Here is a 16,128-nt window from a genome sequence, read left to right as displayed (position 1 = left end):
TTTCATACAATGTATCTACATTGGTTATAGATTCAGTTGTTGTTTTATACATACTGAGCATGTTTAGTTGCATCCCAATTTGTAAGAGCGGTAAAGCCATTTTAAGGGCCTTAGTAATTATTTTTAGAGCCTGGGAATTATAGTGTTAATTATTATTTAGACTTGTTTTGCTTATAATGGGCGCTATAAATGGTTTTAATTAGAAAGCGTCCCTCTACTGAGATGGGTTTTGGTAGTGCCTTTAAATTGGTATAACCTATGCAGACAGGGAGGTTTAAATTACATACTAACTACATGAAACAAAAAATATGAAAATAAAAAAGTCATATATTCGTCACTTACCTCACGAACACAGTTGAATAGATCCCAATCGTGAATTGTCATCTGGTAAGCTAAGTCTTTAGAACTCATGAGTTCAAACGTTGACATAGTCCCAGCAGAAGGCCCTTCTTGTTCTGGAAGGGGAGTCTCAATTAAAAGACAAAAAAAGACACTGTCAAATTTTTCTCTAGTTTTACTGGAAAATCAAATGCTGAGATCATTAGAACACATTGGGTATATATATATTAACCCGCAATTCAGAATAAAGAACTCAACACAGCGCATTCACTAAAAAAAATCCTACTGGTTGCAATGGTGATTGTTCCACATTTAGCATATTAGCATATATTTTCTCTTTGTACATACAGCCAATTGCCCTCATTATACCCGAGTATGCCAACTACAATAGTTTAGTAATAAAAAAAATACCCCAAAACTGCACATAATATTTTAGTATGTAACAGAATAATTTTAAGTTACTTGTGATCAAGCTAAAAAAACAAAAACAAAAACAAAAACAAAAAAAACAATATATTATCCATGTCACATTTTCATTTCCCTCTGGTGTTCTTCATTATTGTTTTCATGTGCTTAGCTAAGTGTATACTAAATTATAAGTGACTTAAAAATCACTAGTCTGTCAGATGAGCTCTTGCATTAGTGATCATTGCTGTGGCTTCAAAGTGAGATCTAGACAAGAAATGCCAGGAACTGCCACTTAGCACTTTATGAAATTACTCCTGGGAAATAAAAAAATAAATAAAATGTAAAAAAAAAAAAAAAAAAAAAAGATGCTTCAAGGTCTTGGTTTTTTTTCTATTGCACAATCATCTGCATTTTACAGATTCAAATGTTTTTTTTAAAAAATGTGAATTCTTCGTGAAAGAAAAATGTTGTTAAACGGTTCTATATATTTTTTTTCGCACAGAAGAAAATCCCTATTTCTGTTATTTATTTTTCTGGTTGTTAAAAAAAAATTAATTTTTTTATATATATGTACACAAAATCAATATAAAAGAGAAGCACACAATTCACTGGATTATATGCTCTTATAACATCAAGAATAACAAAAAGAGAATTCATCGGATACAGAAAAAAACTATATCAGGACACATTGTAGATAACGATTGTATAATGGACTCATATTTTTCCCTTTGTGCTGCCCAAGTGCAATTTCCTGTGAAGGTACATAGCAGAACAATCATTTTATGATCAAAGAGCAACCTACTGTAGAGATTGGCACATAGTCACCATAATGTCAGAGTATACAATCCCTTAACATTCATTGACTGTTGACCCAGAATGTTTCTGACTCTTAAGAGAAAAAGCACATGGTCCGGTAAAAGTGCCATGTGAAGGGTATGGGAGACAGTAAAAGGCTCTGGGAAGGCCCTTGTTAAAACACGTTTATCCAGAAAACCAAACATGGGGGTCTGGGGGGAGGCAAGGAAATGGCACAACAGAAAGAACAAACTGTACTGGGAAAGGTATGGCACAAGAGGACGTAGACAATATCTGGATTAAGGGATCCAAACAACAGTGGAATTGAATTACAAAACAACACGGAGAACAGTTAAATGACCGAAAAATTGAAAATTTACAGTCAGAGAAGAAAAGCGAATATAAGAAAATCATAACAAACAAATGTACCCCCCAAAACATTTCAAAACATAATGTATTATCAAGAATGCAGCTTAGAGGATATGTCAAGTTTAAAAAGGGATACAGCTGTAGGCTCCATGGTCGTAACTCCCCGTTTTCTAATATTCTGTGTAGGTTATGCAGGTTCATTTGTAAAATTTACATTTAAAGTATAAAATTAGGGTTTACAAAAGTCATAAGTGAGCGATTTAGCAAAGATAAAAGGGACACATCTTCCAATATGTCTGATTCATAAGAAGTTAACAGAGGTAAAGAAATATGAGGGGTACATTTATTAATTTATAAACATAAGTGCTACCAGGAGGTTACTGCCCAGATATATCCTAGTGGTTGGTTGCAGGTAGTGGATGTCAATATGAAACCACGAGACTTAATTCGGCACTATATGGTAAAAATTCGTGTAAAACAAAATGTGTGTGGTGGAATGTGAGTGTGTTACAAGTTATATATTCTCGTGTGGCTAATTAAGTGTGGGTTTGTATATATAATATCTGGAAGGTGCCAAGACTTGGCCATGTCCAGGGCCACTAAAAACCTATACATAGAAACATAGAAACATAGAATGTGACGGCAGATAAGAACCATTCGGCCCATCTAGTCTGCCCAGTTTTCTAAATACTTTCATTAGTCCCTGGGCTTATCTTATAGTTAGGATAGCCTTATGCCTATCCCACGCATGCTTAAACTCCTCTACTGTGTTAACCTCTACCACTTCAGCTGGAAGGCTATTCCATGCATCCACTACCCTCTCAGTAAAGTAATACACATTACTGTTTATATCATAAGTCCAACAGATTAGTGTAACTAGGTTTCACTTGTATGAAAGGCGCCTGTAGTACGATTCTGAACGATTTTAGATTTAAACATTCCCCTTCTCCCACCCTCTACCGACACAGTCCTCATTAACCTGTATGAAAAGATTCCCCCATAGCATAAGCATTCTATATATAACTACTCTTCTACAAGTCAGTTAAATTATGCCCCCCCATGTCTCCCGTCCTCCCCCATGACGTAAACTATGTTTGTTGTCCTGTAATAACAATGAAAGAATTTACTTTCATGTTTAAGAAGCAAGGTAACAGCATTTTCCACTCTTTTTGAAATCTACCATGCTTTTAATGACTGAATTGTGAAGCCCATTAGTCCAAAGTGATATTTTTCACTGTAAAAATGGACTTGAGCTTATTGTTTTAACTTTTGTATGCATTTTTTCCTTCTAGGTAGTTTATTTGTCTCATCATTTATTGCAAAGAATGATCAAAATCACCTTAAAGAGTCTAGCCAGGAACTTGTGTGTTTTCGGATGTCTGCCCTTCTCTATCTTAAGGTTAACTATCCCTCTATTTAGGCTTCCACTTTTTGCTACATAGCTTAAGATTGCTTTGTCCCAGGGTTTTAAGAGAAAGTGCTGAATTCTACTTTACTTAAGTCTTTGCCTTTCTGATTGCAGCTAAGAGTATTTCTGCCTCACCTGGTGCAATTGACACATTTTCTTGTGTCTGTCTTTGCTGGAAACAGTAAATATTATCAGAGCAGCTTTTGAGTTCCACCTAAGTTTGCTTTTCCTGATGCCATTGTTAACCTCAAGATAAAGATCAAATATTGATTAACAGGCAAAATAATATAGATCACATAAAACATGAATGATAAACACGGATGACTACTGCAGAAACCTCTGACTGACACACAGCTGGTGGTTTTTGTCATCAGAACTAAAACATGTGGTTCTTAAAAAAACTGCAACAGAACTTATTTGTAAACAACCATTTACCATTAAAAAAAATAAAAATAAACAATTTTCACCCATAAATGATTCACCAGATTTCCTCACCTGGACCGAAAGATCTTCCTGTTTCTTGTCAAAGAGGCCACAAAACCCTAGTTTTATATTTTAATATTGTCTGTCTTGACTAATTTAGTCCTGTTCTAGATTACATCTATATGACACAACTATTGCTGTCTACCCAAAATATTGATGTTAAGTTCATCTTCTTCTCTCACACTCATTATGTGCAGCTCTAAGCTAACTCACAGTCCTCATATTTGTCATGTTCTATCAGGAGTCGCTCCAAAGATGGTCAAGTTTATGAAGGGCTACTAGGCCACAGATTTGGATTCAGACCTCTACGGCTATGTGGTTCTTCCCTTCTCTTCTGTTTCAATTGACTATCTGAAACAGCCACAGCGATTCTTCAGAGTAAGTCCTGTCACTTTAACTACTGGACTGGCAGGTGTCAATTCATCTGTCTTTTCCCTCTTCCAGGCATCATTTGTCCCCAGTCTACTAGAAATGGACTCGAGCTTATTGTTTTAACTTTTGTATGCCTCATGGACAATATCAAACTCTCTGCCTACTCCCTCTTAATGGCAGGTATCAACCACTCAGCCAAGGCATCTCCAGGCACAAAAGTACAATTTCCTCCACATTGAAGATTTAGTTCAGGATCAGGAGATGCTCACCAATTGAGTCTTAATCATCGCAGCACAGCCAAATTTCAAGAGACAAACTATAAAATCCTCTCTTTTTGGAATCGAACACCAGTTAGCCATTACAAAATCTTTCCAAAATATTTTTCTTTATGTTGGTATTGTGGTGAGCCACCTGGAATCCTTCTCCACATCTTGAGGACATGGTCTGCTTCAGCTACCATTTGGAAAGGGGTTATGGTTACCATGGCAACAATTCTGGGGAAGCACCACCATTCCGGTCCAAGAATGTCTTCCTACATTCCACTAAGTATAAAAAAAAAAAAAACAGTTCTCCGGTTCCTCCTAAATGAAGCCAAATCTCTCATTATTATTTTAGTTTTTATATAGCACCATCAGATTCCGTAGCACTGTACAATGGGTGGACTAACAGACATGTAATTGTAACCAGACAACTGGACGTACAGGAACAGAGAGGTGGAGGGCCCTGCTCAATGAGCTTACATTCTAGAGGGAGTGGGTATAGTGACACAAAGGGTAAAAGTAGGGGTACAAAGTAGGTTGTTAGAAAAGTATTCACTGAGGGCTTAGTAGGTAATTTTTGACAGTTGTCATGGGGGGTGGGGGATTTAACCTGCTAACAGTTTAATTGATTTGCTTTCTTGAAGAAGTGAGTTTTCAATGATTTTTTGAATGAGTGGAGACTGGGTGAAAGTCTTATGGAGAAGGGAAGGGAGTTCCACAGAAAAGGTGCAGCCCTGGAGAAATCTTGGAGGTAAGCATTAGAGGTGGGAGTGCAGACAGAGGATATACGTAGGTCTTTGGCAGAGCGTAGGGGCCTTGACGGAACATACTTGTGTATTAGGGAGGATAGATAGGTTGGAGCAGCATTATGTAGGGACTTGTAAGCAAGCAAGAGAATTTTAAATTGAGCCCTATATCTAACTGGAAGCCAATGCAGGGACTGACAGAGCGGGGAGGCGTGGGAGGTGCGAGCAGACAGGAAAATGAGCCTCGTCACCGCATTCATCATTGATTGCAGTGGTGCAATCTGGGAACACATAAGATCACTGAGAAGGGGATTGCCGTAGTCAAGGCGAGAGAGAACAACAGCATGGACTAGCACCTTAGCTGCATCCGGCGTTAAATGGGGGCGGAGGCGCGCAATGTTTTTGAGATGGAAGCGACAGGATTTGGCGATTGATTGGACTTGAGGGGTGAAGGAGAGGTTGGAGTAAAAAAGAACACCCAGGCAGTGAGCCTGCGAGGTAGAGGTGATGGTAGCGCCGTTGACTTGGAGGGAGACAGACACAGGAGTAGCAACACTTAAAGGAGGAAAGACCAGAAGTTCTGTTTTAGACAGGTTGAGTTTAAGGAAGTGAGCAGCCATCCAGTTGGAAATTGCAGAGAGGCAGCCAAAGACACGAGTCGAAATGGGCGGAGAGAGATCAGGAGAGGACAGGTAGATTTGCATGTCATCTGCATAGAAATGATTACGGAAGCCAAAGGAGCTGATGAGTTTACCAAGTGAGGCAGTATAGATAGAGAACAGAAGGGGGCCAAGGACAGAACATTGGGGGTGCCGACAAAGAATGGTTGGGGGGAAAAGGCAAAGTCAGAGAAAGAAACACTGAAAGAGCACTGGGAGAGGTAGGAGGAGTACCAGGAGAGCATGTTTCTTATAGACCAAATTACGGAGAATGCAAAGAAGCTGTTGATGATCAACAGTGTCAAAGGCAGCAGAAATATCAAGGAGAATTAGGGTAGAGTAATGGCCGTGAGATTAAGCAGTAATTAAATTGTTGGATACTTTAGTCACAGCTGTTTCGACAGAATGACCAGCATGGAATCCAGACTGAAGGGGGTCAAGCAGAGAGTTGGATTCAAGAAAGTCAGTCAATCAGGTGTACACAACTCTCTCTTGGATCTTGGAGGCAAATGGCAGTAACGAGATAGGGCGGTAGTTGGATGGGCAGTTGGGGTCAAGGTTAGGCTTTTCAGAATTGGGGCTACAGTTGCATGTTTGATGGTTGAGGAAAATGTGCCAGAGGAAAGGGAGAGATTGAAAATTTTAGTGATAGGAAGAGCAAGAGAGGGAGACAAAGTGCGGAAGAGATGCGAGGGAATAGGATCGAGGGAACAGGTGGTAGGGCAGGAGGACCGGAGCAGAGCAGAAACCTCTTCTGCTTTAGCAGGTGCGAATTAGTGTAGAATGTTGGAGGAAGTGGGGTTGGGTGATATATTGGTAGAGGAAGGAGAGAAATTAGAGATCTCTTCTCTGATTGTAGAGTTCGTCTCAGTGAAGTGAGATGCAAAGTTTGTGGCACACAAGATGGTAGAAGAAGGGGGAGTAAAAGGGCGAAGAAGAGCATCAAAAGTGTGAAATAGGTGTTTGGGTTGATGGGACAGTGTACTTATGAGGGTGTTAAAGTAATTTACTTTTGCAGTGGAAAGAACCAGGCTGTAGTAGCGCAGCATAAATTTATAGTGGAGGAAGTCAGATGCAAAGTGAGACTTTCTCCAGCAGCATTCAGCAATTCTGGAAGATTTTTGGAGGTAACGGGTCAGCTTGGTGTGCCAGGGTTGTAATAGGGGGAGCTCGCTGCGTTTAATTGTAGGAGGTGCCATGATGTCGAGTTGAGTGGAGAGAGTTGAGTGGTACAGTGAGGTTGCAGAGTTAGGGCAAGTTAGATTTGAGATGGGTAAAAGGAGAGTTTGGAGTTTGGAGAAGTGCTGGTGATCAAGGCAGTTGAGGTTTCTGTGAGATTGGAGAGTTCCAATTAAATGGAAGACCACAGAAATCCCAACAATAAAACTCTGGCTAGGTAAGGTAGCTAAAATCGAAACAGCTGAATTAATGAATGCTGCATCTTAAAAACGCTAGTGATAAACATGTATAGAGAATGTACCATTGGCTAAAATTCATATGACATGCAGTGGGGGGCTGCCAGGGCAGTATGGGAGCATTGTTTTCATCACTTTTTTCTCTCCATGGTCAGATGGCATGGGAGCAAACTCAGCTTCATTTACATTTAATCAACCTACCCTTTTTAACCTCTTTCATCGTACTCTAGTTTTTTGCTTCTATTGTAATTCCTTACAATGGCACTCCAACCATCCCAGTATATCACTTAGAACATGCCTACTAGTTTCAGGACCCAAGTAGACAGGCACTCAGTTATTCCAACAAGACTGGAGACCTATGGATAAATATCAGGCCACATATAGCAGAAATTCATTAGGTCTTCACAGGATTTGAAGGCCATGACTCACCTAGTAGAACTTTAAATGGTTTATAATAATGTATATTGCTTTGGAACATGCAAGACTGCTATCCTTTATATATTCTATTTCCGTTATTCCAGCTTTATGTATTTGCTTGTATTTCTTAATAGGTTTTATTTGGTCACTTGATTAAGTGCCATATATTCTTTTGGCATTCGTTTACGGTCTAAATATTACGCTCTCAATGGAGTCTTTGTATTTTCAAAGTTTATTACATGCTCTTTTATTTCTTCTCGTTTTATTCTCATTACCTGTGTCAAAATTATAATCAATTATTATAATCAAAGATTGTAGAAAAAAAAGTTTTGTAATTCAGCCTAAAATCACATAAAACCACACAAAACCGCACAAAATGAAAATGTTTATGTTGTTTTGGATTTAATAAATGGTAATATAGACTTTAAGTACACAGTTAAACCATTGTTTGTGAATAAATATTATTCTACTATACAATGTTGTTTTTCTCCTATTCCCTTCTTCAATATAATGAAAGGATGTATATAAAAGTCCAAAATGCTTGAACTCCCACTTTTAAGCAAATCAAAGTCTAATAGGGGACATAATATGTTGCAACTTTGAGATGTGCGCTATTTATTTCAATAATTGTAATAACAATATTATAATCTATGGTTCTTTTGTTTTTAAACAGTTCTAAAGTGTCATATTTTTAGATTTGAGTTTCTGCTAAGTAATAAACCAAACAATGATATCACAACCATTATAACAACTACGGGATAAAGGGCAATGGATCGACACACTCTCAAATCATTACTGATCTTAATTAATGGTGTTTTCCTTTTGATCTTTTTAGTCTTTATAATGTGTCGATATAGGCTCCTGCAATTTAAATTTTTCATTCATGGTGTGGGTTATCGATGAAGAGCAACTGCCACCACAAGAGGACATTACTGTCCCGTAGAGTTTACCCAATACATAACAGACAATTTTACATTAGTACGTACCAAAGAATCAAACTGATCTCGTGGGCAAGCAAATAAACGACCATTGACGGTGAGAGTTGTGAATACTGAGATGTCGTTAGGTTTCAGAACCACTTTTTCTGAAAAAAAGGAGATAGATTTTTTACTTTCAATAATTATTTCTCAATACCTCGGTCATTGTTTTAAGATTTGTTTTTAAATACATTGATATATGAGGTTTACTGAGTGGTATAGAACTTGAGAATGGATTTCTAATGCTTCATTCGTTCATTTTGGACTTTGCATATTATTTACTCTCATTAATTTCCTGATTGTTTTTATGTGTTTCTGAAAATGTGTTCCAGCGTTCCGATGATTATTACATTTTAATGTTGGCAGGTTCTCGAGGAGATGGTTGCCATGGATATGTTGGCTATAATGTGGTGTTTTCTTTCTCCATCATTATGTTTACATTTTAACATTCTGCACAAAATAGTAGAGCTTAAACATATTACACAATGTTGATAGTAAAGGACAATTTTATTTTTACATAAAAGCAGAGAGAAAACACTATCAATGTTATAAAACAAAATTAACAGTGAAAATGGGCAACAAGTGTATAATTATGTCATTAACTCATCCTAAGATAATATTTTCTAGATCTGTAATCAGAACAGGGTATAGAATGCATGTCACATATAATGGCTGCTGTTTATACATGTGCAATTAATTTTGTTCAGCATCAAATTTAGTCCAAATTCTGCAGTTTGGAAGCGTCATAATTTTCACAAAACAAAACAAAATGAAAACGAGCGAATCCAGAATGATTCAAAACAAATTATTACAAATCCATTCGTTTTCACAAGGATCACAAATTAGGGTCTTATCAACTAAGCAGCTGAAAGAGCAACATTTAAAAAAAAAAAGGTTAGTCTTAATTTTGATCATTCAGCTGTTTAGTAGATAGTTCCCTAATTTGGAACATAATGGGGAATTGCCTTTTTTATTATACCAAATTAGTAAGCTATCTACTAAACACAAGAGCTCCCTAGTTTGGTACCCTTATGTGGGATTTCTATATTTAGGGATACCATATTAGGGCCCTGCTTAACAGTCAACTCCCTTATTTGGAATCCTTAAATAAGGCAGCTATCTGTTAAACAGCACCTTAAGTTGAGATCTTAAATATGGCAATCCCACATAAAGATAGAAAATTAGGGAGCTATATACCAAACACAAGAGCTCACTAGTTTGGTACCCTTATGTGGGATTTCTATATTTAGGGATACCATATTAGGGCCCTGCTTAACAGTCAACTCCCTTATTTGGAATCCTTAAATAAGGCAGCTATCTGTTAAACAGCACCTTAAGTTGAGATCTTAAATATGGCAATCCCACATAAGGATAGAAAATTAGGGAGCTATATACCAAACACAAGAGCTCACTAGTTTGGTACCCTTATGTGGGATTTCTATATTTAGGGATACCATATTAGGGCCCTGCTTAACAGTCAACTCCCTTATTTTGAATCCTTAAATATGGCAGCTATTTGTAAAACAGCACCTTAATTTGGGATCTTAAATATGGCAATCCCACATAAGGATAGAAAATGAGGGAGCTATATACCAAACACAAGAGCTCCCTAGTTTGGTACCTGTATGTGGGATTGCCATATTTAAGATCCCAAATTGAGGTGTTGTTTAACTAATAGCTCCCTTATTTAAGGATTTCAAATGAGGGTGCTGTTTACCAGATAGCTCCTTTATTTAAGGATTCCAAATTAGGGAGCGGTTTAAAAGATAGCTCCCTAATTTAAGGATTCCAAATTAGGGAGCGGTTTAAAAGATAGCTCCCTTATTTAGCATCCTTAAACATGGCACTCCCACATAAGGACAGCAAATTAGAGAGTTATCTACTAAACAGCAGATGGATCAAATAAAAAAAAAAAGCCATTATCTAAATTTTGGTATTTCAGTTGTTTAGAAGGTATACTTTATATAAATTAATAAATTAAAGTACCACTATAGTCACCCAGACCACTTCAGCACAATGAAGCGGTCTGGGTGCCAGGTCCCCCAGGTTTTAACCCTTCAGATGTAAACATAGCAGTTTCATAGAAACTGCTATGTTTACATTGCAGGGTTAATCCAGCCTTTAGTGGCTGTCTTCCTGACAGCCGCTAGAGGCGCTTCCGCGACGCTCAATGCGAAAATCGCATTGAGCACGCAGAACATCCATAGGAAAGCATTGAGTAATGCTTTCCTATGGTTTGTTTGAATGCGCGCGTGGCTCTGGCCGAACATGCGCAATCGGCTCCACTCGGGAGCTGACCTCAGAGGAGGAGGAGAGGTCACAAGCGCCCAAGGGAGCCCGGCGCTGGATTAAGGTAAGTGGCTGAAGGGGTTTTAACACCTTCAGCCCAGCAGGAGGGGGGCACTGAGGATGGGGGGGGAGGGGACCTAAGGACTATATAGTGCCAGGAAAACCTGTTTGTTTTCCTGGAACTATAGTGATTCTTTAATATATTTTATCATACGGCTGGATAGGACTAATCCTCTATCTGAAAATCTAGAATGACTGGCAGTATTATTTAAGTTCCCCACTGATTAAGTAAATTTTTTATACAATGAAGTACTATACTTATATACCAAATTGGAAACTATACATTATAAATTATATTATTAAATTATATTATACCTAATTTAAAAGATGCTTTATGGTTTTTAAAGGCCACACTTTTTGTTTGGCCATTACTATTATATTGATTTAAAACATTCAGTGCTTGACCTCTAGAAACAAATCAATACTAGGGCAGGGTATTATAAAATTACTATATAATGTTTTTTGTAAGTCCTGAGAAATTACAGTTTTCATCTCATTGTTTCTTTGTGCCTCGTAAACACCTACAGAAAATTCTGCTCAATATATTTTTGGTCACCCAAAACAAATGTTTTTTACGTGTCTGTGTTAAAATATGCTTCTAAGTATTTGTTCTACTTACAAAATTCTTCCACCTACAATCCTCTACTCTGAATAAGGATCACAGGACGAATGTAATTGCTACAAATTGTCTTCATTGCTCAATCCTTGCTTGTTGCCGAGAATAACATTCTTGGTAGATTCTAACCTGTTTATCCATATTTGTCAAACAAGCCCGAAGTCATCTCCTGGATAACTTGATGACAAGGGCATGTTGCACTGTGGAGGACCATTTTTTTGTAACATGAATAGTTTTTCTGCACAGCACTAGCTGATCATTTTGGTAATTTTTGGGAGACGGCAAGACTGCCTTTTAGCCTATAAGGCAATGCTGTTGCTATCTCCAATAAGTCTACCTTCAGCACCCAGCTTGTCCTATTTACTCAGTGGGAGATTGTACTGTTGTTTGTAATCAACTGAAATTATCCCAAACGCTTTTGATAAAAGCGGTGCTATTTGTGTGTTTAACCTTGAGTTTTTAAATTATTTTCTAAGAGTGGGAAGAATGATAGCAAAACAGTACCTCCTGCAGAACTGGTTTTTACAAGAATCAAACCATCCCCTGATCCCAGTTTATCAGCAACAGCAGAGAGCACCTCTTTAACCGAAGCCGCAACTTGAACACGGATGGTTGTGTACGTATGGTCGATGCAGTAAACCTTAAAAAGAACTGAGAGATACAAAACTGAATTAGAGGTTAAAAACGATGCATCTGGTAAAAGAATAATGGAGGCGCACAAAATTAATTTTGCATTTTTTATATGACTCACAAAATCATTTGGACATTTTGCATCTTTTGCCTGATGGGTTTGTTAGATTCCACTATTCTACTTGTAATTAGGTTTGATTTCACAACATAAAGAGTTATATGTATTGTGGCATCTAAATCAAGGTGTCTGTTAGAATGTATAACAGCATCAGATGGAAAACTGATAATTTTTTTGTACATATTGTAGAATAATAATGACTACAAGAACATTATTACATACATTTGTTTAGATAGACTGAGAGAAACAATGAGGCAATATAAAGCAAAATACACACAAATATATCTATATGTCAATTCTCACAATATACAGGATTATACAATTTATAATCTTATTGATTGATACATTATCAGTTTAATATTAACTCTATTAGACTCCAGAGCAGTTAGTCACCTGACTTTTAAATGATCATTGCATTAATAGAATTTATCATTAAAACCTTAAGGAAATAAAAACTAACTATATTTGCTCGGCAACACACAACAATCTTTGTAAAACCCATCAACACAGTATTACCTAAGTCAAGCTGAGATGAATTGAATATCCTACTTTACAATGTGCCATTGCTCTCTCCATGGGTCAAGCATTCCAGAAGAAAAATCATTAAGAAATAACGTGACCTCAAATGACCTGAAATTCTGCTGGAAAAAAACATTTGTGACCACATGAAACAAAAAAAACGGTTTAACAAACCAATTTTATTTTTGTCCCTTTTGTTACTCTTTAACCTTTGCAATGATCAGTGGGTCTCAGATTTGACTCTACTGCTAAAACAATTCAGAGGAACTTAAAAGTCAACATTACAAAAGAATCCAGCTGCACATTTCATCACAGGCTCTGTCAGGGTTCCTGGTATTAGGGAAGAAACTCTAACCCATCACCCTTAAATCAGGAAAAAGCACATCATTCAATTGGTTAGACAGAATCAGTTCCATAAATGTATATAAATTCATGTGACAAGACCAATCTCGCCACATTGCATTGGAGGAGCCTGGTTGCCCGCCTCTTGCCCTGTGACTATGGACCCTGGGAGATTTGGCCCGTTCAATTCAGTATGATAGGAGTTATGTATTTTTGTATCCTTTTGTGTTTAACTGGTAACATGTGCTCAATGGAGTCTGCCTCTATCCCTGGATATAATTGGATTATTTTCCCCATTGTCTCCAAGATAGAGGGCTCTGTAAAACCGGTTTGGGCCAGATAGCCATGCTGCCAGCCATGCCCCAAAAGATACTTTACTAACTTCTGAACCCCTGGTCTGATTCTTGCCATTTTTTTGATATGTTGTTCCCCTGAATGGATTGATTGTGAATATATAATTTGTATGTGAATGTGATGTATATTTTAGAAGTTATGAATATGCTGTAAAAACTGTATTTTTCCTGCCTGTGATAAATTACATTAACCCATTGTGTTCAGTAATTATATCACAGGCAGAGGGGAGGATTGTATGTGTTTGTGCTGGGTGTGTTTTATGTTTTACTGTACGGGATTGGTTACATTTTGTCCCTCCCTGTGGGATGTCCCCTTGCATGGGGACTTGCATAAAAGTCTGTGAGTGTTAATTAAAACAGACCACTGCTTGACCCTCAACACAGAGCTCTGTCTCGTCTTTGGTGGGATTTACTGTATGCTCTAAGAGAGAGTGTAAGCTGCTTGGGAGCTTTTCCTGTTCGCTGCTAGCAGCTATTCGTGAGGTTCCGGTTCGGGAGTTTGGAGTGCTACCTTATTCTCTTGTATGCAGTTCGGGAGTTTGGTGCATTCACTCGTATTCAATTCGGGAGTTTGGTCTTCTACAGTAGCTGCCTTTATATCTGAAAGGGGAATATCGCCTAAACGGATTTTAACCCCTTGTCTGCTGAAACGGTCCGTTACAATTCACACTACTTACAAAATTAGAAGTAAAAGGGTCTCTTTAACAAAACCTGAGTTTCCTAGTTTTCTCCCAATATGTGATAAAAATATGATAATTATGGACAGACTATGAAGCCAGACCTGTCGTTGTGCCTGTAACAGCAATGTGTCAAGCTCAGATTAACCTTGTTGCAGATAAACCCCTAGTCCCCTGTTTAAAATATTGATGCAGATTTCCCTATCACTCCATTCCAGTGACATTCTGGCCTAACTATTTACAATAAACGCTAGGGACCGGTGTCTTTTACAATGTCAAATCAGCCTCATTTCCGACACACGCCATTCTAGACACACGCCATTCTAAAGTCCAGTAAAACACCTACTGGACCTACACTTGACTTAAGTTCAGCGTGTAGGTCCGAGTACTGCTGTGCCACCCTGTTAGCATTCATTCATAACTTCGAGTGCAGAGTACTATTTTTAGAGAGAATTTAAAATAAACTTATGAACTCATGAGTGTGGAGTGTGAGAAAGACTTAAGAGAAAATCTGATTGTATTAAGAAGAATCTTAGAATACAAATATGTTTCTAAGCTGCATGAGCTTTATCCAAGATCATTGGCTGATAAAAAAAAATACAAAGTCATGACAAGTGGAAGAGACACTTACGTTCATCTGTGCTTCTTATTGGCTGTCGTTTTTGTAGCCTTTCGTCACCAGTGCTAAATTGCCTTATGAGCACTTTGTGCTGTTTCAGAAGAAGAAGAGAAGCATGAAAGTATTTAGAAAATATATTGGTATTGATGAAACATGCTTAGGTATGGCGATCCTGGCTCGATATCCACTCTGTGTCATATGTTCTTGAGTTAAAGTAAGGAAAGTCTTACTGAAGATGATTACTCATCCCTTTCCTTAAATTATTCTTTGGCCATTATTGCCCACTAATGACTGTCAAAGTCTTGTGAAAAACGTAACTCATCAACAGCTTGATGGCTGACAATGACTCCCAGAGCTAGCTTGCATTAAATGGAATCCATAGTGTCTCTTTTATAAGACAATTCTCCAACCTGCGATTTTTTAACCATATGTGGTCCACTACTTAAAAACTAAATGACCTTAAAAACTAATGAGAATCATATACCAGGTTTCATAGCTACATATTTCATGGTAAATTAATTATTGATGTTTCTGTTCAACAACATCAGCTCATTTATATTGCCTAACAATTCAAGCCTTGATAGTCATTTGATAAAAATTATTTTTGATATTCCGTCAACAATGACGTTGTCTATCTTTTGATTTAAAATAAAGATCACCGGGCTTACTGATTTCATCATCTTTTTTGAGTATATGATGATGATGTCTGAGAGATTCTTACCAAGATGAAATATTGGTACACGGCGATATCGTCAACCACCATGTACATTTAATAAATATGCAGACATGCATCATTTATATGTTTGAAGGTCCTTGCTCTACATCTAAAAATACCTTCTCCTTACTGACATTCTGGAAAGAATGACTTCCACTGCAATATATTCTAGTACTGGAATCTAATTCAATAAACTTTGATCTGGTTGTGTTTCCATTGGTGTCTATGGAAAATGTTTCGTTAAATATTAGAGCTATGCTATTCTCTTATAATAAAATCTAACCCCAAGTAGGGAGATGTAGAATGCAAAGGTTTTTTAGGGAGGTTAACTAGGGTGATATCTCCAAACTGTTGTTGCTCAATTAATAACAGTTTTCCAGTTGACATCTATTGGAAATTTGCTTTCAAGGTGCTTGCTTACCATTTGAGGTTAAGCCGTTGATGAACAGTTTAACCTCAAAAAAGTCTGTTCTCCAGCACTAGATTGCCCCTCTATGCCTCTGTCCTACCACTTTCTGAAATTATTCAAAATAGAAGGCTCA

At 37.5% G+C, this 16,128-nt stretch overlaps 1 protein-coding gene across 2 annotated transcripts in view; it reads right to left on the bottom strand.

The window, feature by feature from the left end:
• Positions 1-16,128, bottom strand: part of RAPGEF4 (Rap guanine nucleotide exchange factor 4) — a 226,882-nt gene that overhangs the window by 36,724 nt on the left and 174,030 nt on the right. For both annotated transcript variants that reach the window (XM_063429735.1, XM_063429737.1), the window contains exons 21-24: positions 14,884-14,962; positions 12,118-12,264; positions 8,658-8,755; positions 343-468 (exon numbers count right to left, since the gene is read on the bottom strand). In XM_063429735.1, coding sequence (XP_063285805.1) covers positions 343-468; positions 8,658-8,755; positions 12,118-12,264; positions 14,884-14,962 — 450 coding nt within the window. The remainder of the gene's footprint in view (positions 1-342; positions 469-8,657; positions 8,756-12,117; positions 12,265-14,883; positions 14,963-16,128) is intronic.

This window comes from Pelobates fuscus, chromosome 8, assembly GCF_036172605.1.
Source record: "Pelobates fuscus isolate aPelFus1 chromosome 8, aPelFus1.pri, whole genome shotgun sequence".
Taxonomy (NCBI): Eukaryota; Metazoa; Chordata; class Amphibia; order Anura; family Pelobatidae; genus Pelobates; species Pelobates fuscus.
This window is presented reverse-complemented; position numbering and strand designations above follow the sequence as displayed.